This window comes from Carcharodon carcharias, chromosome 9 (genome assembly GCF_017639515.1).
Source record: "Carcharodon carcharias isolate sCarCar2 chromosome 9, sCarCar2.pri, whole genome shotgun sequence".
In the NCBI taxonomy this organism is placed as follows: Eukaryota; Metazoa; Chordata; class Chondrichthyes; order Lamniformes; family Lamnidae; genus Carcharodon; species Carcharodon carcharias.
In genome coordinates, this window is record NC_054475.1 from 150,274,675 (window position 1) to 150,297,771 (window position 23,097).

The window sequence follows — 23,097 nt, forward strand, 5'->3', positions numbered from 1 at the left end:
AAGAGCCTGTCTCGGGCAAGTTTTTTTTTAATTTTCAGGGAGGTGGCCTGACTTTAGCAGCTGTCAGGTTTTACACCAGCTGTATGGAGTAAATAAAATGGTTTTGTCTCCTTTCCAGTTCATCATGAAATGCTTGAGTTGTACCTGTGTTCAGTAAGGTGAGTCCTGACAATGCTGTGATTGGAAGGTGTAACTACCCGTTAAACAATGCGTTTGCCAGATTGTTACTTTTGCTAACTGGCAAGCTGTCAAATAAAAGACCAACATTGTAAATGTGGAAAAGTATTCATATGTATTAAAAAAGTTCACGATATGTATATAATTTTAGAGCACGTTTTATATTATTGAAAGTGCAGCCTTGTATGATAATAATGACTAATTACCTAAGCTTTTCCTATTGCTTTTATGTATTCAGTTTGGACATCTGTTGAGATTGCAGTTCTGAAGTCTATTTGTTTACTTGGAGATAGTTATGGGCTCTTGACTGCAATCCAACTGCCTAATCATTTTATAAATGTTTGACTGTGTTTTCACAACTGGTCTGAAGAGTTTGTCGTTCATGTGGGGAGTTTTACGGGCTTTTCAATGGCTTTCAACTGTATTAATAGGACTTGTGAGTTCTATTCATAAAGTGGGTGATAGTGGGTGAGGGATTGAGGGTTGGGGGTGGGGTTGGTGGTCAGTAGGCAACTGTATATAGATGAGCCGCTGATTGCATCGGAGCAACCAGCCAAGGTTTCTTGGAAACAGGGGTGGGCCTTTTTACCTGCCAGCTGTGGATTTGGGATGTCTCCATTTCAACTCTGGCACAGGGGCAAGCCCATTCTCCAGGTCACTGAGGGCCTGGGCCCCTGGAAAACTCTGCCTCCTGGCTGTCTTGAGACAAAGCTGGGAACGTGATGCGGGATTTGGCCCGACACCAAGTTCTGCCTCTGGCATGAAAATTCGGCCCTGGGTATCATATTGTTAACTTCAAGGCCCTTGGTACCCCATCATTCAAGAGGATCAAAACTGGGCATGGGATTATTGGTGGCACCAAACCAAGGTCTTGTATAGGGTGGGAATAATATTTTAGTTTTGCATTTAACCATCTGAAATATACATCCTCATGCACTCCCTCCATCCCATATTGGTCATGGGCAATCAATTTTTTATAAACCATGACCCCCTAGGTCCCTCTCCTGTTCCACGGCCATAGGAGGGTAACTGTACATGATGTACACTGGTACCTAGAATTATTGTAATGCAGCTGCATTACACTCCATTGATCTGGATTGAAGTATGTCTGCCTCCAGGGGGCAGAATCAATCATCAAATTCCCCAGCCCCTTTAACTGGGAGGAGAAACCCCAAACTGACAATATGCAGTGACACACTTCGGCGCTAATTTGTTCAAGTTTACCTTTTGCACCTTGAAAGCCCGGGATACCTGATGGACCAGAGGAACCTGGAGGACCCGGAGTTCCCATCACACCCATATCACCCTTAGGGCCTGTGGATAAAGAACAGATAGGAAATTATGCATAAGTCTCAGTAATAAAACTGGCCAACATCGCACAACTGCATACTAATCTGTAAAGCTTATTCTTGCCAAGATTGACCCTTCATCTGTTTACATATGTTCTCCTTAGGCCGATGGCTTCATGAGACCATTTTTCTATCAAGTAATCATTGCACTAGAATTTTGTACCTAACTCAATATTGTTTCAAGGAGATTTGTCAAGAGTAAAATAAAACACACTGGTTGTGTGAACTCAGTCTGTGCTATCTCTGCATCCCAGTGAGTGGGCCTGTCCTTCCTGTGTTTCTGCTATTTACCATCTCTACAGGCACCATGCACTCTAACAAGAGCATAAAGTAACCTCTACATGATTATTTCACAGGCTCCGCACATGCAGATTTCCTCCCAAGCAATGAACTTTCAACTATTTGAGATCTGCGTGGACCTGTGAGATGTACTTGCACTGAGTTTGATATTAATAAGTAATAATTATTTCCAGTTTGATTTACATGCTTCAAGTTGGTCCCACCGTTCTCCCTCCTGGGCTGATCCATGATGAATATGCTGTGGGGTATTTTACGCAGCTGAAGGTTGGTCATTAGTAATACCTTATAACCTCGTCAGTTCAAAAATGATAACCATAGCTCAGTTGGCATCATTCTTGCCACAGTGTCAGAAAGTTTTGGATTCAAGTCACGAGACTTGAGCACAACAATCTAGGTTGATACTCCAGCGCAGTACTGAACGGAATGCTTCACTGTCAGAGGTGCTGTCTTTCAAACTGAGGTCCTTTCTGCTCTCTCAGCTGGATATAAAACTTTCCATGGCACTATTCCAAAGAAGAGCAGCAGAGTTCTTCCTGGTCTCTTGATCAATATTTACCATCAACTGACATCACTAAAATGGATGACCTGGTCATTAACACATTGCTGCTTGTGAGAGCATGCTTGCAGCAGTGATTACATTTCAAACGTTGTTAGGAAATAGGGATAGTTTTAAATCAGTCATATTTGTATTTTTGGGTGTTAGGAATGAGTTTTAACTTTAAGTTTGATTTGTATTTCTGCATTTGTGCATTAAGAAAGGCGGAAGCTTGAGTTTAGTTTCACTTTAAAAGATGCCTGCATTATAATGCAGTTTTACGACTCTTGAAGGGGAGTTAAAACAAACACAAGGTAGGAGAACCTGGGCTGTTGCCTCTCAAGAGGAGGCCCACACAGTGACAGAGAGAAACAGAAAAAGTAGTTTCAGTTCCGTTGAAAGGAGATGCCAGCAGAAGCAGCAGAGGAGAGCAAGTCCCAAACCAAAGCTCAGTTGAAACCAGCTGCCAGGAGAAGCTGGACACAGGAGAGGAACTGCAAGAAGCATGTTCCAAAAATTAAAGAAGAAAGTCCCAAAATCTAAGGAGTGGAACAGGAAAGGTCCCAAGAGGACAGCTAAGTCAAAGGACAAAGACAGGAATCTGGGAAAGGCCCTGTTAAGTGAAGTTAAAAGTAAGGAGCAGAGAGGAAGGCTCCAAGCTTAAAGGGAGAAAGCTGCAGGATACAGAATTAAAGCAAAATAGGCCTGTGGGAAGCCAGAAGGTCCAAGGAGACAGCCGAAGGTCTGTAACTCTTTACTATGGGCATGTAAAGCATTGGTGTTCTGTTAGTATGGCTGAGTTTTAGAGAGAGTGCATGGAAGAAAACTTGAATGTATGTGGCAACCCGGGGGAGGAAAATCCAAAGGAGAGTTCGAAACCCTGGATGTAGACCTTTGTGGAAGGAGTCTGAGCGAAAGCGTCGCTTGGGAGAAGATTCCAAAGTGAGTCCTTCGAGCACGGAGATTGCAAACCCTTGTGCGCAAGACGGAGTTCAGTGAGAATGGTTGGTTCATGGTGTGACAAGCATCTGGGGGGAGTTGATGAGTGATCCATAGCATCCATTTGGGGTGGCATCTGTCATTGGTTTCAGAGTGTGATGTGCCTGCCTCTAACCCCTCTGCTACCTGTCTCTGGCTTCTTTCACATTGCTCAAACCCTTCCCTCATCAGAATGCTCAATATGCGTCCGGGCAACCTCTCCCCCAATCCACCCATCACCGCAACAACAAAATGGATCATTTATTTCTCTTTGAATGAAACTTGTGAAAGGCAAGAATTCACTCCCCCACAGAGGAAGAAAAACTCAATGACCAACTCCTTACCTAAAATATGAACCACTGACCAGCAAGGGATCAAGAAAATAAAAAAATGGTTTTAGCAAAGGATGCATTCTTCCAGTTGCAGATCAAGTCAAGTTGCAAAAATTGCTAGGATTTACCTTGCACATTCCAATAGCTTCATAGGATTGCCCTTGTGTCTTACCTGGTGAACCTGGTAACCCATCTCTTGCCGGTTGTCCAGGTACACCTGGGGGGCCAACTGGACCTGGACTGCCTGGGAATCCTGTATTTCCTTTCTCGCCAGGAGGGCCAGGGATATCCAGCCCTGGAGCACCAGGATCTCCCTTATCACCAATGGGACCGGGAAGCCCTAGTTGACATCAAAGAACAGATTAACACGATCCTACATAATAGTAAATCCATGGCAATAAAATGTGAATTCAAAATTTCAGTTAGCAAATTGGATTTTGCTGAATATTTTCTTCACTAACCAGTTCTATCTTTTATTACCCTTTTATACATGAAACACGTTATTGCCCCCCCACTTTTCCAATGTTCATTCAGTCTTATTTAGTTGCTAGGTTCTCGATATTGTATGGCCACTGCTGATATTCTCTGCAACAAACTATTTCAATGTACCAAAGTGGACCAAGACTGCACATCAAATTAATGCCATGTGATAAATCCTGATAATCACACAACAGTTAAGGATTCAATCTCAGACACACTACAGTGGGTTGATCCATCCCACTCTCCCAGTAGTGCTAGGAAACAGCTTGGAAGCAGGCCTCTATTACTGCAGTGCCAATTATCTGACCCCTGTTCCCTCCAAGCATCGGATTCCCCATTAGAAGTATGGCAGTAGTGAACTTACCAAAGTGTATCCATAAAATCAATTAACAACTTTAATAAACTATTGCATTTAGCTTCCATATACATGTATATAAATATGCACATAAATAATTATTAACGTTTCTGGTAATCTTCCCATTGTGAGACGTACTTTCTCCTCTGACTATACAGTTTGATACTGTAATAACCAAACAATTGCTCAGATTTGTTCACAGCCACCTAACTATAGTCCAGATATTAATAGTAAATGAGTTTAAAAAGCCCACAAAAATTCACATTGAACAAAGTGGGAAACTATAGTTTCAAGGATGGCTGAGTTGGTCTTGCACTCTGTGTTTGAATTTAATTTCTAATATTAGTCTATTTAATCCTCAGCACATTATCTTGTTCCAGCTGTGCCTTGTTGAACAAACAATACTGCCATGCTAAAGGCTTGGGCAGCTCTTAGGAGGCATAATATTCACACAGCCTTACCCATCTTCTCAACGGGACTAGACCAGACTTCATATAGAGTGAATCGAACAGCAAGCACTATCTAGATAAGGGCATTATTACCTGCTGGCTCCTTTGCTTAGAAATACCTGCCTGAATTTAAATCAACAAAGATGCATTCCTTGAGTTTTTATGGGAAGAAAATTCACCCTGCCTTCATTTACTGATTAAAGAATAATCCGCTCCTTTATCTGATCTTCCCTTTGAGCACTGTGGGAATAGTTTTTATGCTTATCATGACATAAGACATCAGTGTTATCTAATAAAATATTTTTCAACAAGTGCCAGTGTCAGGCACTTCCAAGTAGCATAGATTAGATACAGAATAAAGCTTCCTCCATTCTGGCCCAACAATGCACATAACCCCAGCCTTAGATAAGCACCAGCGTGATGCATACATTTCTTCACCAGCCATCCTTATGACTTCTCTGACTGAGAAGTTGCTTCCACAAATGCAATTTCTTGGAATGCAAAGAACTTTAAAAAGAAATCAATTTTTCCTCTACACAAGAAAGATAGTTTGTTCATTTTGAAGTCAGTGTTCAAACGATTGCACAGCAAGATATAATTAAACCTAAACAACAGGTTAGCTTCCCCCCTTCACCCAGAAAGTTCAATAACAGACCAATAAACCGCAGCCAAGTTATTGATGCAAGTACCTGGTTGACCTGATTGGATTCAAGATTCAGCGTATTGGGATCGTCAGGGAGATGGGAGTCACCAAGTAGTTACAAGTTGCAAATGAGAGTAAAGCCAGTCATTGGTTAGAAAAAGAAACCAAGCAGGTTGAAGTTCAACAACTTCAAGTACAGGTTAATCAAACATTTTAGATTTCTGCAACTATTTAAAAAAAAACTTCACTAAATCTCAAGTATCAATATTGGTGTTGTACTTTTGAGAAATATTAAATGGACTCATGATAGTGTTGAGCACACAGAATGGCTTCCAATACATTATTGCTAATACATTGTGGCTCAATTGGTAGCAGTATTGCCTCTGAATTCAGGTCCCACTATGGAACCAGAGGACAAAATTCAAGGCCGACCCTCCAGTGCGGTACTGAGGAGTGCTGCGTTGCCAAAGGTGCCGTCTTTTGGATGAGATGTTAATCTGAGGCTCTGCTTTCTCTCTCAGATGGATGTAGAACCTCCCATGGCATTATTTTGAAGAACAAGAAAGAAGATAACACCAGTGACGTGGCCAATAATTATCCCTCAATCAACATCACAAAAACAGATTATCTGGTTACTGGCACATTGCTGTTTGTGGGAGCTTGCTGTGCACAAATTAGCTACCATGTTTCCTACATTATAACAGTGTATCCAATTCAAAAGTGCTTCATTGGTTGTAAAGCACCTTGAGATGTCCAGCAGCTGTAAAAAGCTCTATATAAATGAAAAGTTCTCTTTCTTTACTTATGAACTTATACTTATGTTTTTATTTCTTCATTCACGGGGTGTGGGCTTCACTGGCTGGGCCAGCATTTATTGCCTATCCCTAGTTACCTTTGAGAAGGTGGTGATGAGCTGCCTTCTTGAACCGCTGCAGTCCATGTGGTGTAGGTACGCCCACAGTGCTGTTAGAAAGGGAGTTCCAGGATTTTGATCCAGCGTCAGTGAAGGAACGGTGATATAGTTCCAAGTCAGGATTGTGGGTGACTTGGAGGGGAACTTCCAGGTGGTGGTGTTCCCTTCTATCCAGTGCCCTTGTCCTTCTCGATGGTAATGGTCGTGGGTTTGGAAGGCGCTGTCTAAGGAGCCTGGGTGAATTCCTGCAGTGCATCTTGTAGCTGGTACACACTGCTGCTACCGTGCGTCGGTGGTGGAAGGAGTGAATGTTTGTGGATGTGGTGCCAATCAAGCTGGCTGCTTTGTCCTGGAAGGTGTCAAGGTTCAAGTGTTGTGGGAGCTGCACTCATCCAGGCAAGTGAGGAGTATTCCATCACACTCCTGAATTGTGCCTTGTAAATGATAGACAGGATTTGGGGAGTCAGAAGGCGAGTTACTCATCACAGGATTCCTAGCCTCTGACCTGCTCTTGTAGCCACAGTATTTATATGGCTAGCCCAGTTCCGTTTCTGGCCAATGGTAACTCCCAGCATGTTGATAGTGGGGGATTCAGTGATGGTAACGTCATTGAACATCATGGGATGATGGTTAGATTTTCTCTTGTTGGAGATGGCCATTGCCTGGCACTTGTATGGCGCAAATGTTACATGCCACTTGTCAGCCTAGTGAGTTGTTTAATTGTCCATCACCATTCACGACTGAATGTGGCAGGACTGCAGAGCTTAGATATGATTTGTTGGTTGTGGGATCACTTAGCTCTGTCTATCACTTACTGCATATGCTGTTTGGCATGCAGTGTTGTAGCTTCACCAGGTTGACACCTTATTTTTAGGTATGCCTGGTGCTGCTCCTGGCATACCCCCCTGCACTCTTCATTAAACCAGGGTTGATCCCCTGGTGTGGTGGTAATGGTAGAGTGGGGGATATGCCGGGCCATAAGGTTACAGATTGTGTTCGAGTACAATTCTGCTGCTGCCAGAGGCCCACAGCGCCTCATTGATGCCCAGTCTTGAGTTGCTACATCTATTCGAAATCTAACACATTTCGCACAGTAGTAGTGTCACACAACACGACGGAGGGTTGGAGGGTATCCTCAAGTGAAGCTGGGACTTTGTCTCCATAACGACCGTGTGATGGTCACTCCTACCGATACTGTCATGGACAGATGCATCTGCAGCAGAATTGGTGAGGATGTTTTTTTCCTCTTGTTGGTTCCCTCACCACCTACTGCAGACCCGTCTAGCAGCAAATTCTTTTACGACTTGACCACCCATCCAAAGTACATTCTGTGCCCTTGCCACCCTCAGTACTTCTTCCAAGTAGTGTTCAACATGGAGCAGCACTGATTCATCAGCTAAGGGAGGGTACTATGTGGTAATCAGCAGGAGGTTTCCTTGCCCATATTTGACCTGATGCCATGAGACTTCATGGGATCTGGAGTCGATGTTGAGGACTCCCAGGGCAACTCTCTCCTGACTGTAACCTTCCTCCCAACTGTACATCACTGTGCCGCTCGTGGGACAGGACATACCCAGGGATAGTGATGATGGTGTCTGGGACATTTTCAGTAAGGTATGATTCAGACTGTTGCTTGACCAGTCTGTGAGACAGCTCTCCCAATTTTGACACTAGCCTCCAGATGTTAGTAAGGAGGACTTTGCAGGGTGGACAGGGCTGAGTTTGCCAGGTGGTCCATCCAGTTTCATTCCTTTTTTGAGGCTGTTTGATCCAATTGAGTGGCTTGCTAGGCCATTTAAGAGTCAACCACATTGCTGTGGGTCTGGAGTTAAGGATAGCAGATTTCTAAGGAAATTAATGAACCAGATGAGTGCTTCATGATCATCATTAGACTCTTAATTCCAGATTTTTATTGAATTTATTGAGTTCGTGGCAGGATTTGAATGCCAGAGCATTACCCTGGGTCTCTGGATTATTATAGCACTGACAATACCACTATGCCAGCGCCTGCCCACCCTTACCTTATCAAATCCTCAGCGGACAATTTACGTTCTTTGAAATATGTTAACTCTGCAAATTTGGCAAACAAATGGTGTACATCAAGGTCCCAAAAAAAACAGGAATTTAGATAAATGCTAGTTAATTTTTTTTTTCAGTTGTGTTTGCCTAGGGAAGAATATTGGCCAGGATAATGAGAGCTCCCAAGGAAATTTTAATATAACCTAAACAGACAGACAGGGTCCTGAGGGTGAAGAGATTACCTGCTCTAATTCTGTTCTGTAAGTTGGTTGATGTATGAAGATATCTAATGCAACATATAGTCAAACCTTCTCCTCCCTCTCTGCAGCCAAGTAAGTTACATTCAGCGCCCCCATTTCATTATGAACACCACCGTCCAGCTAAGAACTAATTTTGAGATTGTCAAACTATTGTCCCTTTCAGATCACTGTTCTAGCATTATTAACAAGTTTTATTGAAAAATATAATCCACTTGATCAGTAATTTAATTGGGGGTGGGGGAAATGTCACAGCAAACAGTTCCTGTCAATGTCCCCATCACTCTTGTGTTCAGCAAGCCAAAAAAATGGCATCAAAGTAAATCCAGTAAAGATTGTCAGAAAAATCCAGTCCACCAAAACACACCAGTATTGATACTTGGACCTTCTTCTATTACTGAACTAGACACAATACAAATTAAAAGGGGCACTTGGAAGCAAAATGCTTGTGTTAGTAAGTGTATTATATTAGGTGTCCAGCTGAAGCCATGCACTCCAAGCACATACTGTTGTTGGTAGTTGCATGCATTAACCTTGCAGTGCACAGAACATTCGGAATGTCAGTAGAGGCCTGATCACTCATCTCTTTGGAAGAGGCAGAAAATGTTCTAAACAGATATTGGTTGGTGGATATTGTTCCTTCATTCAGATTCCGTGGCTGTGCATCAATCACACCATCCCAGCAAATTCTCTTAAATTCCTGACACATTCTTCAAATACCTCTGACCCTGACTGTGTGAACAACTAATTGGTGTGTGGATATCTCCACCATGCACAAAATTAACTTGTGGATAATGAGGAATTAATTCTGGCACTAACTGATTCCATCATTTCAATCGTGCAGTGACAAGCAGACATCAGCATCAAGGTAGTGATTCGTGTATAAAAATGAGAAGGGTCATGATTTTCATGTTTGGCAAACTTTGTTCCTGAGTCTGCAAATATGCTTACACACTAAAGACACATGCACATACACAGACCACCACCCCCCTCCCCCCCACTGCCAATGCAACAAGATAAAGCCATGTGCACAATGTGGTTTTATGGTGATAAAAATGCTCTCCTTCCTCCCCACACAGAAGCAAGGTTTGCCAAACACCTTAGGACATCAGCACCCCTTTAACACAACTTACCTGTACCTTTTTAACATTTCATCCTCTGAAAACACCATTCTTAGCAAACATGAAAGTGGATTTAACAAGCCAAATTCTCTTACTTGCACTTTACAAATAACTGCTTGCCAGGTTTGGAGAAAGGCACATTTCTCATGCAGCATTGAACAGGACAGTCTAATTCCCAATTTCAGTGCTCATTCAGAATCATGATCATAGTTTCATATTATTCCTCTTTTGGTTACCTTTCATATATCTTAGGATTTTGTCAAAGTAATGCCAACAAAGGGGATAGGCTAATTGTAATTTGACATTAACCCCCACCTTGGATACTGATGATCAAAATAAATTAAGGCCCTGAATTTCCTTGAGGGTTCTGTTGGACACTGGTCTTAGATCTGGCAGCAGCTCGGTGGAATTAACTGGTAAAAGGTCAACTTTGTAACAGCCAAAACCCCTAGCCATTCTTAGAATGTTAATGGCACACAAAATGGTCTCCAACATTTTAAAAATCGATTTATGGGGTGTGAGCATCGCTGGCTAGGCCAGCATTTGTTGCCAATCCCTAATTGCTCTTGAGAAGTTGATGGTGAGCCACCTTCTTGAGCTGCTGCAGCCCATCTGTTGTAGGAGCACCCACAGTGCTGATAGGGAGGGAGTTTCAGGATTTTTACCCAGCAACAGTAAAGGATGGTTTGTAATTGGAGGGGAACTTGCAGATAGTGATGTTCCCATGTGTCTGTTGCTCTTTTTCTTCTAGGTGATAGAGGTTGTGGGTTTGGAAAGTACTGTTGCAGGACCCTTGGTGAGTTGCTGCAGTGCATCTTCTTTGTATAGTACACACTGCTGCTTGCTACTGTCTACCAGTGGAGGTGGAAGTGCATGGTTAAGGTGGTAGATGGGGTGTCTATCAAGTGGGCTGCTTTGTCCTGGATGATATTGAGCTTCTGGAGTGTTATTGGAGCTGTACTCACCCAGGCAAATGGACAGTATTCCATCACAGTCCTGACTTGTGACTTGTAGACAGTGGACAGTGTATGTGTGCCAAGGTATGGTTGGTGACAAATATGTGAAGATTACATGGTTGGTACTAGCTAGGCATTCATATTACTGGAGTTTTTATTAACTTCACAGGCTGGCTGGATTGAATGACATGCAGCTAACAGAATTCATACCTGGTTGACCTGGAAGGCCAGGTGGGCCTTGTGGACCTGGAATGCCCCGACCACCTATTCCAGGTGGGCCTGCTGGACCAGGAGGGCCGGTGAAACCTGGATCGCCTGGGGAAGAGAAAAACCGGATTACAAAAAAATCCCATCATTTTCTGGAAACAACATGCCTATTAAACTTCTCTCTAGTGTAGATTCTCACTATTTGAAGCATTTTCATCTGCCCAACGCTCATCTAAAGGCAAAAAGGACAGGTGATTTTTGACTGAGGTGGCTTCTTTCGTAGCTCAGACAAGAACAGGTGCACCTTGTGTAAAATAGGACTGAGTTACAATCATCTCTCTGCCTTGGAGGATCTATTTTTGGTGGTTTTCGTATGGGTGGAAACAGAAAGCAATGTGGCTCCACTGCATTCCTAACTCTCACCCGTTTCTGTCATGGCCAGTCCTATAAGAGGCCACATATGGGCGACTGGCATGCAGATGAGGGAAATAATAGCTGAGGTAATTTGCACTCTTTGAATGACGTATACAGGGGCTAACTATTGGGCTCAATTATCCAGTATCCAGATGTCAACAAAGGAACTTGGGGCAAAAGAATGAGAAGAGACTTATGCAAGAGGCCAGCCATGCACAAGCGGTGAGATTTTCTGATCGCTGACCATTTTTCTCCAGCCATGGCAGGTGCAGCTAGTTTCTGTAACTGAACTGGTGCAATCTGCCAGCTGAGGTGGAGGAGGTCATTGTCTGGTCTTGGGGTCAGTCAATCTCAGGGGTAGGGTAGGTCGCAGTACCTCAGTGCTGGAAAGTGTCCTAGTTGAACAGGGGGAGGCAGATAGCCTAGGTCATTATGTGGAATGAATGTTTGTATGTAAGCAATGGAAAAGTAAATTGCAATGCCGTAGCACCAATGTTTCCTTTAACTTTTCTTTGTTGTGCTTGGCCCATTTGTTACACTGCATGGTCCCTTTAAGATTGCTACACACAACTTAAAGGGAAGATTGATTGTGCATTGCCAGTTTGTTGCACTAGGCAGTATATTCCACATTGCTATATGAAGTTCACCCTAGAGGGAACATTGAGCAGCACAATAACCATGATGGCGACCATAATCCACTCATGGCTGTAAGCCTCACTTGAGTCACCCACAGTTGTGGAAGATATTTATCACATCTTATTGCTGGCTGGGAACTGCATGTCATTGTGCAGCATCAGTTTGCAAGCATGAAAGCAGAACTATGTAACTTGCTAGAACCCATCTGAATTGACACTTCAGATTCTACCTGCAGAATGTGTCATCTAACAGGTGTGAGGGAGAAGGACACAAATTCTCACAAAGTATGAAACTGCTTGTACAAATGGTAACGCTGCTTCAATCCAGTGGTATTTGCAACGAGTCAAGGAGCAGTTGTGGATGATTGCGCTCTTCTCTCTTTCGGCCCTTGACAATCTATGACCTTTGAGATGTAAGCTGGAGCTCAAATCAATGCAGGTCTCCTTGCTTTTCCTGCTTGCCAGTTGGCAGAAAGTTGGTTGGAAGTTTTGAGCTGCCCAGCATCTACAAGAAAAGTGAAAGGGCTATGCGGTGACTTGAAATCAAAATCCGACTGTTGTGTGAAATCAAGGGTGGAGTCTGATTTTCCATCATTCTGCCGTTTAGGAGATTTGAACATACTTGAGAGCTGGCATTAACCAAATCACCACCTGGGATTAATAAGAAGTTAGTGTGCAACACTGCTGTAACTCATCATCAGGAAAGTACTGTGGTCTCTTCTGACGCTATTCATGTTACCTTTACAAATATCCGCACCAATGACTAACAAAGTCAGCTTAGGAGATTCTTTTGGTAATATGTCATGAAAAGTACCTTTCATTCCTCTTGCGCCGTCTACTCCTGGTCGCCCTGGTTGACCTGGTGGTCCAGGAAATCCTGAATCACCTTTAGGTCCTGGGACTCCATTGGTACCTCGTAGGCCAGGAGGACCTGGTGGTCCTGGAAGCCCAAAGCCAGGATCTCCCTGCATGGAAATGGAAACAGTTACAAGGCAGCTCATTTCTTAGGAGTCACTTCTATTTGTTTATTCATTATATAAACATACAGTACTTGCACAGTAGACAGAAAGGAGTGTTCAATGTCTAGACTGAGTTGAAGCAAGCCATGATCTAATTGAGTGGCGGAACAAGCTTGAAGGGATGAAGGGCCTACTCCTCCTCCTAAGCCCTGAGGAACTGATCCTTGTCAGTGGTGCTGTTGTTTGAAATATACTGCTGCTGCTGTCTGCTGCAGCAACATAAATGACCAACAAATCGCTCTTGCCCTGTGTGAAGATATCTATGCCAGTTGACTTGGTTCTCTTGGACCTCGGAATTCACCATCCGATATAAAACCTCGGGAGCAAATTCCCCACTCCACTTAGTTCCTTATCCTCAGTCATGATTTGGAGAGAGGTGAGTGCAACTGAGTGTAGACTGCATCATCTCTCTGTAAAGAGGGAATGAGTGAGGCCCGGGTGGTTGCCAATGCGTTCAAGGGTATTGGCGGAGGGTCTGGGAAATGCAGCCACCTTCTTGGGAAGCAAAACATGGCTGGACATCATTTATAGGAAAAATTAAACAGTAAGATAAAAATCCCTGCAATGAACAGAAAAGGATTGAATAAAGCACTGTGTTACATCTGGAGTCACAGCATGCTAGGCAATTCCATAGTACTGATTTTCAGTACACAGTCATTTTCTAGTGTCCCATCCAGGAGACAGGAAGAAAAATGTGTAAATATCTACGATTTTATATATTTTTTTCTTTGCTTTTCAAAATGGGCAATTGCTGAGCTGATAAAATGGCTGCATCTGATCACATGCTCATTGTTCTGGAAGATTCTAAGCTGTTTCAATGGACAAATGCTACCTTATCATCCTCCTGGAATGTGATTTGTATCATCTTCCTGGAATATGACTTATATTGTATAAATTTTCCAGCCAAGCCAACACATAGGATTCGTAGACAATAAGTCTGTACCAGCCAGCCATGGACAAAGGTAGAGCTATTTGTGTCTCCTAATCTTCAATGTTGTGCTAATGGCCCCACCGTTACCTGCTCCAAAACACAATGGGTTTCAACCAGGTCCCTCATTAACTGAATAGCTCAACTAGAAACTGTCTTGTCACATGACCGAGACTTGAGCTGTTTGAATTCCTTTAATTTACAGCTTTTGAATTTTATCTTTAGTTGCGGTTTAACCTCTGAAGGGAACTGGACTCCAGGCTAGCAGACTGCCTTTGACCTCCATCTCTCTCCAAGTCTAGTTTCTAGAAAGAACCCTACATTTCACCTACAGAGTGAACTAATATCCAGGAGACAAGAATACTTTGCCGCATCTTCAATGGACTCAACCTGCAATGAATTCCTAGGACCAAGGCCAGGAATTCTGACAAACAAAGCCACCGGAAAGAACCTTCCTTGGACATTGACTTACTGGACTCTGCGCTCATGTAAAACCATAATTCTTATTTTTATCCTGGTCTTTGCCCTGAATCCCTTTCTTTCCCTTATCCCTCTTTAATTGTATGAATTCAAAAAGGGGCGATGTTGCAAAACCCCATTCTTGTTTTGTGCGTGTGTGAAAAATAAACTAACCCCCTGATTTTACTGTATCTCTAGTTTGCTGTGGGCTTTTTAATAGATGATTGGATAACTCCAAAACAGAAGGGTTGGGAAAGTGCGCAACCACTCAAAGGAGGGAACCAACAATCAAGAACACCTTTCTCTTTATGGACAAGTAGTGAGTAGATAAATCAGGGCTGTTCAAAATAACTCCCTCCCCCACCCCCCCTCTGGTCCGTTACACCAGTGAAATCACTGCACAAGACCATCACCACTAGGTAACACTGTGTTCTGAAGGTCAATGGTTTACCAAAGCAGTAAATATACACCTTTGATCCCGGGATCCCTGGTTGGCCTGGAGACCCATCACGGCCCAGTCTTCCTGGGCTTCCTGGAGCACCTGGTGAACCTGGTAATCCTTGCAAACCTGCGAAAGAGTAATCGGATAACACAGCTTAGCAATTAGTTTCAAAGTTGTGGCTTCCTCCTTCCAATTCAAAGCATTTCTCTGACTTTTGGAAGAGAGAAAATTCCACCAAAAGCCTGAGGGTCATATTCTGCAATGTGGGCCACTGTAACATGGACTACACATTCAGACAAAGGAGTCACATTCTGCTTATGTTAAAAACACTGCTCAGTTCAGTCAGCCATCTTTGAGGAGTGGTGGGACGCTTACAAATTACAGGTTATTAAAATTAACATTTATCATTACCTAATCATTCAACCTTAATTTACATCAAGCATTCCTACTCTTTTTGGTCTTGGTGATGTTCTCCACTGTGTGCCTTGCCCCTTCACCTTGGTGACTCAATTAAAGAAAAATATTTAGTTGGCTAACCTTAGGGGCCAAGAGAAGCCTGGGAGATTGAATGGTCTGATACCATTGGACTTAAATGGCTTGTAGAAGAAGCAGATTTGAAACATTGAATGGCCTTTACTCAGTCTGATTGATCAATACAAAAATGGGTGACAAAGGGTCAGACTTTCACGACAGAAGCGGGTATGTTGAGTCGTGAGTTTCCTGACTCGGCAGACCCACCTCAGTTCAAAGGGCCCCGTTATGCCCAGTCTTCACTCTGGGGAGCCAGGGGCTGGATAGAGTTGGGCCTGCTAACCCTGGAAGCAGATCGCAAGCAGCCACGGGGGTGGGTGAATGCTAAGACAAGCTGGTTAGAAGTCCCGCCATGGTTCTTTGGGACTTTGCCCCAGCTGTTTAAGAAGCAATTAGGCCCTCAAGCCCTCAACTCTGACCCATTCCCCAAGTCCCCTCCATGGCCACCTTGATGCCCTCCCATACCCATTACCCAATTGGCACTGTGGACAGAACCAATGAACTGTACGATAACAATGGCAAGTTTTGAAATGCTGAGGAAAACACCGGTTCAGAAATCTTCTTTGAAAAATACTGCTGTTCCTAAAACCTTACAAAAGCATCAATCAGACAAGACAATTATAATATCAGTTACAGAAGCTTTAACCATTTCACACCTTTTAATCTTGTCCAAATAAATATTCATATCTTGACAAAAGAGATCACAGAAGAAATAAGTTATAGCCAGATAAAGATGTCAATCAAGCAAAGTAAAAGCTTCACTCCTTTGTCAAACCAGACCTCTGCTTAGCAAATACATTCAAGTGTCTTGGAGATCAGCCACGCAGTCATAATGAGGCCATCTGGGATCTGTTTCCATAAAAACAGATGGCCAGACATCTGGATTCTAAACCTGTGCTCATTATGAATGCTTGGCTGAGCTCCAAAAACTCTCAAATGCATTAGCTCAGCAGGGGTTTCTGGTTTGACAACCGAGTGGAGTGTTGACTTTGCTTGAATGACATTTTTATGTGTTTATACCAAGTTTTTTATACTGTGAGCACTTTTGTCAATGTCTGAGGGCAGAATTTTACCCTCATCAGAAGGGCTCGGAGGGGTTGAACGGGAGCGGTGAGGAAGCTGACCGCCACCTGTGTTCAGGCTATGACTGTGATTTCATGTTGGCGGGCCAATTGAGGCTTGCCCAGCGTGAAACGCACGCTGCAGTGCTGCCTGCGTTGGGGTGGGGGGGCAAGGGCGGTGAGCGTGCAAGTTTGCGCATGTGCACAAGTGTTTGCAGGAAAAGCTCCCTAAGCTACAAAGCTGCCTCAGGGAGATGAAGATTTTGAAAAATAAAAATAAAGAATTTTAAGGTGTTAAAAAAAATGCCCACTCAGGTGACTCTGTCACATGAGCAGGAACATGTTAGAAATTAGTATGAACATTTTTTTTTATAGATGACGGATTGAAACCACATCCCGCCCATGGATGAGGTTTTGCAAAAAATGCAAAGGCCACTTGGTCTTTTTGTCTGCCCACCAGCCATAAGGTTGAATGGGCAGTGAAAAATTTAATTCAATTACATTGTTAATGGCCTTAATAGGCCTTTTAATTGTCGGCAGGCGCGTTGCTGACTCCCGCGCGCGCCTGCTGACCGAAATATCACGCAAGTGCATGATGACATCAGGAAACTCGCCTGACATCATCGGGCACCTTACGCCCGCCCTACAAGCTAAAAGTTCTGGCCGGAGTTTTTATTTGGAAAAGATTAAGAGGCATAAAGTGGTTAAAGCTTCTGTCACTGATACTATAATTCTCTTGTCTGATTGACACTTTTATAGGGTTGTAGTAACATTATTTATTTCAAAGGTGAATTCTGAATGGGTGTTTTTATCCTCAGCATTTCAGCACTTGCCATTGTTACTTTATGGCTCTTTAGTTCTGTAGTTAGTACATACTGGTGCATGGGCATGGAGGGGCCAAGGAGACTTTGCAGGTGGCATGGAGGTTATAGGAGCATGAAGTGACATGGAGGTAATTGAGGGGGCATGGAGATGGCATGAAGGCCATGCAGTGGACATGGAAGGCATGGAGGTGGCATAGAGGGTATAGGGGCATGGTGGAGACATGGGTGAGACCTCTTGAACTTACTTTTCAAGAGTTCCTGAGTCCAGACTATGGTTTACAATTCCTCTGAGGGGCCATGAGCCATCAGTCATGAAGAAGCTGGCCTGACTCCATGAAAATTGCTGGGTTCTATGAGATACTTACTTCCACAATGGAGCTGTCCAGCCCCGGAGTGCAGAGCGCTGGCTTGCTACTTGCACCCTGATCCTATGACAGTGAAAATATCCAGCGCCAGGAATGGGGGCAAGAGTTCCAGAATTGGGTCTTGCCTGCCATTTTAAATGGTTCTGGAGTTGGCTCAATTCTGCAAAAATCCGGGCCAAGAATAGAGTTTCTTGCAGAAAAATAGGGTGATTGGGAGAAACAGGTTTAATTTTACAGTTATTTTTAATCATGTCACTTTAGCACTTCACAATTTCATGACCTCTTTTACCCTCAGTTTCAATTACTATTGGCCCTGAAGCCTTTTTAAGTTGTCTTTGACGGGTGTTAAGCAATATTCATCTCTCTCTAGAAAGGCACTGAGCCTTTTGTAAACTATAATAATCTGTAGAGCTTAAGGAAAAACCATTTTGCTATCAAGGCTCCTTAGGCAGCACCTTCTAAACCCATGACTGCTACCATCTAGAAGGACAAGGGCAGCAGACACATGGGAACACCGCCACCTGGAAGCTCCCTTCCAAACCACTCACCTTCCTGACTTTGGAAATATATCGCCGTTCCTTCACTGTCGCTGGGTCAAAATCCTGGAACTCCCTTCCTAACAGCGCTGTAGGTTTACCTACACCACATGGACTGCAGAGGTTCAAGAAGGCAGCTCACTGCCACCTTCTCAAGAGCAACTAGGGATGGGCAATAAATGCTGGCCCAGCCAGCGAAGCCCACATCCCATAAATGGATTAAAAAACATTTTATGAACATAAATGCTATTAATAAACCCAATTATTCCACTTGCATGATCTTAATAACAATGAGTTTAAAATCTTCACAGCTGGCTGAAGATACATTTCCAATTATTGTGACAGGTTCTACTTATAGAGGACCAGCTATGATATGTGACAATTTGAAACTTCCCACACCAACACAGTCTTATGAAAATAGAGAAAAACCTTTCATCAGATACTTTGAGTATCAGAGTGAATGCTAAACGTAGCAAGTTTAGAGACACCACTGATCCACAGGGTGGGGAAAGAAGGAAGCAGAGGGAGAATAAATGAATAAGATCAAGTGATGCCACATTGGCAGAAATTCAACACAAAATGGGCACAGGAGTGATTCATGTGCTAGAATGGATCGGGCTGAGGAACACTGGGTATTGGGTCCTGAGCCTCCTTCAAATTAGACTGGCAAGTAGTGGGTTTGAAATTCAGGCAATATGATGGCCAGCTGCATCCCTCAGGAAGGTCTTGGAATGGGTTGAGTGGATGCAGAAGCAATCAGGAAGTGGTTGAGTTGGGGTCAGCAATTGAGTCTTTGAGAATGCTCTGGCAGCCTTATTTTTTTTAAAAAAAACTTACCATTTTAGTGACAGCCTCTAGCAGTGACCTTACGAAGAGCTGGTTAGGTGATATTGGTTATTCTGAATGCAACAGGCTAGGTTGCAGCAGCACTAAAGGGCAGCCCCATTTCAGGAAGAGCTTGTGAAGCAGATGTTAGGCCCCTACTTACATATACAAAGGGCCTAACATCGGTTTCAGGCATCGGCCCTGATTTCTTCAGCTTTTACCAACTTGACGAGTGGCAAACTTCTGGCATGGAATTTGTTGATGTGTGTTGCCCACCATATTGTACCCATTTCACACTAGCAAAACAAGTGTGCTATCAAATTTGGTTGTTTGGTTATTCTATTTTGTTGGATGCTAAAGATCACCAGCATAGAATCATTATGGCATGGAAGAGGCCATTCAGTCCATCAATTCAATACCAGCTCTATTTAGAACAATCCAATCAGCCCCATTTCCCTGCTCTAGCCCATTGCCTTGTAAATTTATCTCGCTCGAGTGCCCATCCAATTTTCTTTTTAAATCATTCAACTTCTCTGCTTTCACCACTGTCATAGACGGCGAGTTTCAGGTCATCACCACTTGCTGTTAAAAAGGTTCTTCCTCATGTGCCCCCTACATCTCTTGCCCAGAACCTTAAATCTGTGTCCTTAAGTCATTGTGCCATCAGCTAATGGGAAGAGCACTATTCAAAGAACAGAGAGCTCTCCCCATGACCATGTCAATATGTCAATTAACCCTAAAGATTAGGTGGTCATTTATCTGGCACCTTAATGTGCACAAAGTAGCTGTTGCAATTATTTACATGGAAAAGAAGCACTTTGGAATATTTGAATGATGTGGTGCGGTGCTATATAAATGCAAGCTTTTTTTCCACTATGATTTTGAGATACACCATGAATAGGAACCTACCTTTTGGACCTGGTGGACCAGGGAATCCAATACCTGGCACTCCCATGTCCCCCTTTGGGCCCTGGAGGCCTGGTAAGCCAGGTTGTCCTGGTTGACCTGGGTCACCTATAGAAGGGAATGCAAATTTAATATATTATTATAAACACATAAATGACAGGTGAGCTTTCCCTTCCTCACATCCCTTTCAGAATTTTCAGGACTACAAGTGGCTACAAACTGATATAAGTATATAGGGCTGCCACTGGGAATGGATAGTAAATTAATTTTAATGGAGATGACCTCATTAGAATCTTAAGTGTGATCAAGTCCTTTTCTTAAGGTACAATAAACATGACATAATTGCTGTCATATAATTCACTAATTCTACTGAAACCTACCAAACATGAATAACTATTGTGTCATATTTTCTCTTGAAGCAGGTGACAGCTATTTGAAGATTGACAGCCTCAAAGTACCAAGTGATTCTTCTTATGCAAGCTTGGACAATGAGTGTTGTCTGTTATTTAAACATGGGAAACATCACAGCTAAAGCTAAGCCTGTCTTTATCTGGCACCCACTAGCGCACACATTCACAAACAAATTTTCCAATGGATTGAACCCAAGCCATGTGTGCTTGTATGGTTCCATACTGCACCAAGTGGTGTCCTTTAACAACTCAATCATCAAATAGGAAGTTCCCAAATATAAAAAATTTGGCAATGACGGCACTTAAGTTTTTCCAAGAGGCCTTAGAATCTCACAAACTAATTGAGCAACAATATCAAATGTGTTGTACCTAATTAAATACTTGCTAGGTTCCAAGATCATAACGATGGTACAAATATTAACACATCTTTTTAGATAGACACAAGTACAAGCGAACAAGTCTCATTGTGCAGAACTCCAGAACACTTTGGGTGAGAATTTGTTCCCAATCACAGACATTTTTTGGGGTTAAAATTTGCCTTGGAGAGGGAACCAACCTCCAAGCTTGATCCCCCTGCCTGAACCCCCAGGAATCAGCCTACTATCAATTTGGCAATCGGCAACTTTCTGGTGTCCAGGGCCTTTGCCCTGTAACAAGCATTAGGACCCTTCAATATGCTAATCAAAGCCCAAAGACCTGTTTTAGGATCCACTTCCAAATTCTGCAAAACTGGTTGGAGCATGCAGTTCTCCTTATTTCATCATGGGCTAATGGGTGGCAACTTACAGGCACCACTGAAGGCCACTGAAGAACAGGCAAGTTTCATTTTTTTTAAACATCTCCATGTCCAAGCAAGAGGAACAAGAGCACTTCTATATGTCAGAGTGCAGCTTTGCCCCTTCCTGGTAACCTTCCCACCTCAAAGAACATATCTTTGAGCCAGATTTCAGACCCTGAGTGATGAACTGCATAGAATACTCAATTGTGGGTCGTAGGGTAACGAGGTCCAAGGCCCAAAGTGGATCCAGCCTTGGGCCATTGTCTTCAGGTGCACATTCCCCACTTTACAGGAACCAGCACAACACCAATTTCCCACCCGTCATTTGGGTGACTTGACCTTGTTCAAGTCTTCCCATCCCTGCTCCCCACATAAAAGTACTGGGAAAGGTTTCTTCATTTGGAGCATTTTGAAGTATATTGTAGAGAGCTTTGCATTACATGATAAGGGAATGTAGTCCAAGGAAACTCAAAGATGAGGTTTGACTGACCAAAAGTTATCAACATCCTGTATATTCTACAATCATCAGCAGAAACGAGCAGAAGTAGAGGATCATTTCAGAGATTTATGCTAAAGTCACACTGACAACATTAAAGGATATCGTGGGCAGAATTTTGCCATGGGATGGTGGACAGGCCTCACTGGCTCGGCGGCGGGCGGACAGCCGACCCCCACCTCCGAAACGGGGCCTGCCGCCATTTTGAGTGGGCGTATCAGTTAAGGCCCGCCCAGCGGCCTGCCCGATGGGAAGCAATATGCGCTTCCTGTTCGGCAGAGGGGGGGGAGGGGGGAGGAATCCCCATCTGTCAGTGCACTCTTTTGCGCATGCACGTGAAAGAACACACTGCTCTCTGAGGCAAAGTCCTGTCTCAGGGAGATTAGTGACAGGTAAGAAAAGTCAAAAAGTAGAAAAATTAAAAAGTTATTAACATGTCCCCCTCATGTGACAATTTTACTCGAGATGGGACATGTTAATAAAAATGACATAAACTTTAGTAGACATTTTAAAAACGGACACGAAACCTCATCCCACCAGTGGGTGAGGTTTCATGTATTATCAGAAGCCCGCTAGGGGTCATGGCCTGCCCGCCAGCCTTAAGATTGGGCTGGCAGGTCTTTAATTATCTTAATTAGCCTGTCAATGGCCTTAATTGGCCATTGACAGGTCGGTGGGCGGACATCTGATTTTGCTATCCACCCGCCTCCCTAAAAATGTAAAGGGTCTGGGATGACGTCTGGGGTTCCTCCCGACATCATCCTGCATCATTTTCCTGTCAGCGAGTGGGCCCCACCCCCAAATCGCCGACGGGAAAATTCTGGCCCTTGTGTTTTAATTAGATCATGATTCAGCCTAGTTCATTTGTTCTCGCAAAACATGTGCAAACAGCCACTAATTTGTTTATTTTTCCACAGATAGTACACAGATAGTTAAAGATAGATTTAACAGCTTAAGCATCTTACCGGGACGGCCTGATAGTCCAAGTTCACCTGGGGGCCCTGGAGGACCACGTGGACCAGGTTCAGTGACTGTTCGACCTGGATCACCTTTAGCACCTGGACAAAACAGCAAAGGATTAATAACAGTTCCCACAGACGTGAAGAACACTTGAACGTTATACAAAAAAAAACATTAACAGTTCCATCAGCACCTTAAGAACTTGATTTATTTTCTCTTCAATCACAGATTCGTTATTGAGTAGGAGGCCATTCGGCCCATTGTGTCTGCATCAGCTCTCTGAGCATTTTAACTTAGTGCCTTTCCGCCGTACCCCTGCACATTGTTTCTATTTAGATAATCATCCAGTGCCCTCTTGAATACCTCAATTAGACCTGCCTCCACCACACTTCCAGGCAGTGCATTCCAAACCCTAACTACTCGCTGTGTGAAAAAAA

General features: G+C 43.4%; 1 protein-coding gene across 3 annotated transcripts in view; it reads right to left on the reverse strand.

Moving 5' to 3' along the window:
• Positions 1 to 23,097, reverse strand: part of col4a5 (collagen, type IV, alpha 5 (Alport syndrome)) — a 375,390-nt gene that overhangs the window by 78,894 nt on the left and 273,399 nt on the right. For 2 of the 3 annotated variants that reach the window (XM_041195247.1, XM_041195249.1), the window contains 8 exons: positions 22,666 to 22,758; positions 20,020 to 20,124; positions 14,997 to 15,094; positions 12,935 to 13,085; positions 11,075 to 11,179; positions 5,645 to 5,653; positions 3,844 to 4,011; positions 1,402 to 1,491 (listed from right to left, as the gene is read on the reverse strand). In XM_041195247.1, coding sequence (XP_041051181.1) covers positions 1,402 to 1,491; positions 3,844 to 4,011; positions 5,645 to 5,653; positions 11,075 to 11,179; positions 12,935 to 13,085; positions 14,997 to 15,094; positions 20,020 to 20,124; positions 22,666 to 22,758 — 819 coding nt within the window. The remainder of the gene's footprint in view (positions 1 to 1,401; positions 1,492 to 3,843; positions 4,012 to 5,644; positions 5,654 to 11,074; positions 11,180 to 12,934; positions 13,086 to 14,996; positions 15,095 to 20,019; positions 20,125 to 22,665; positions 22,759 to 23,097) is intronic. The other variant, XM_041195248.1, reaches the window with a different exon arrangement.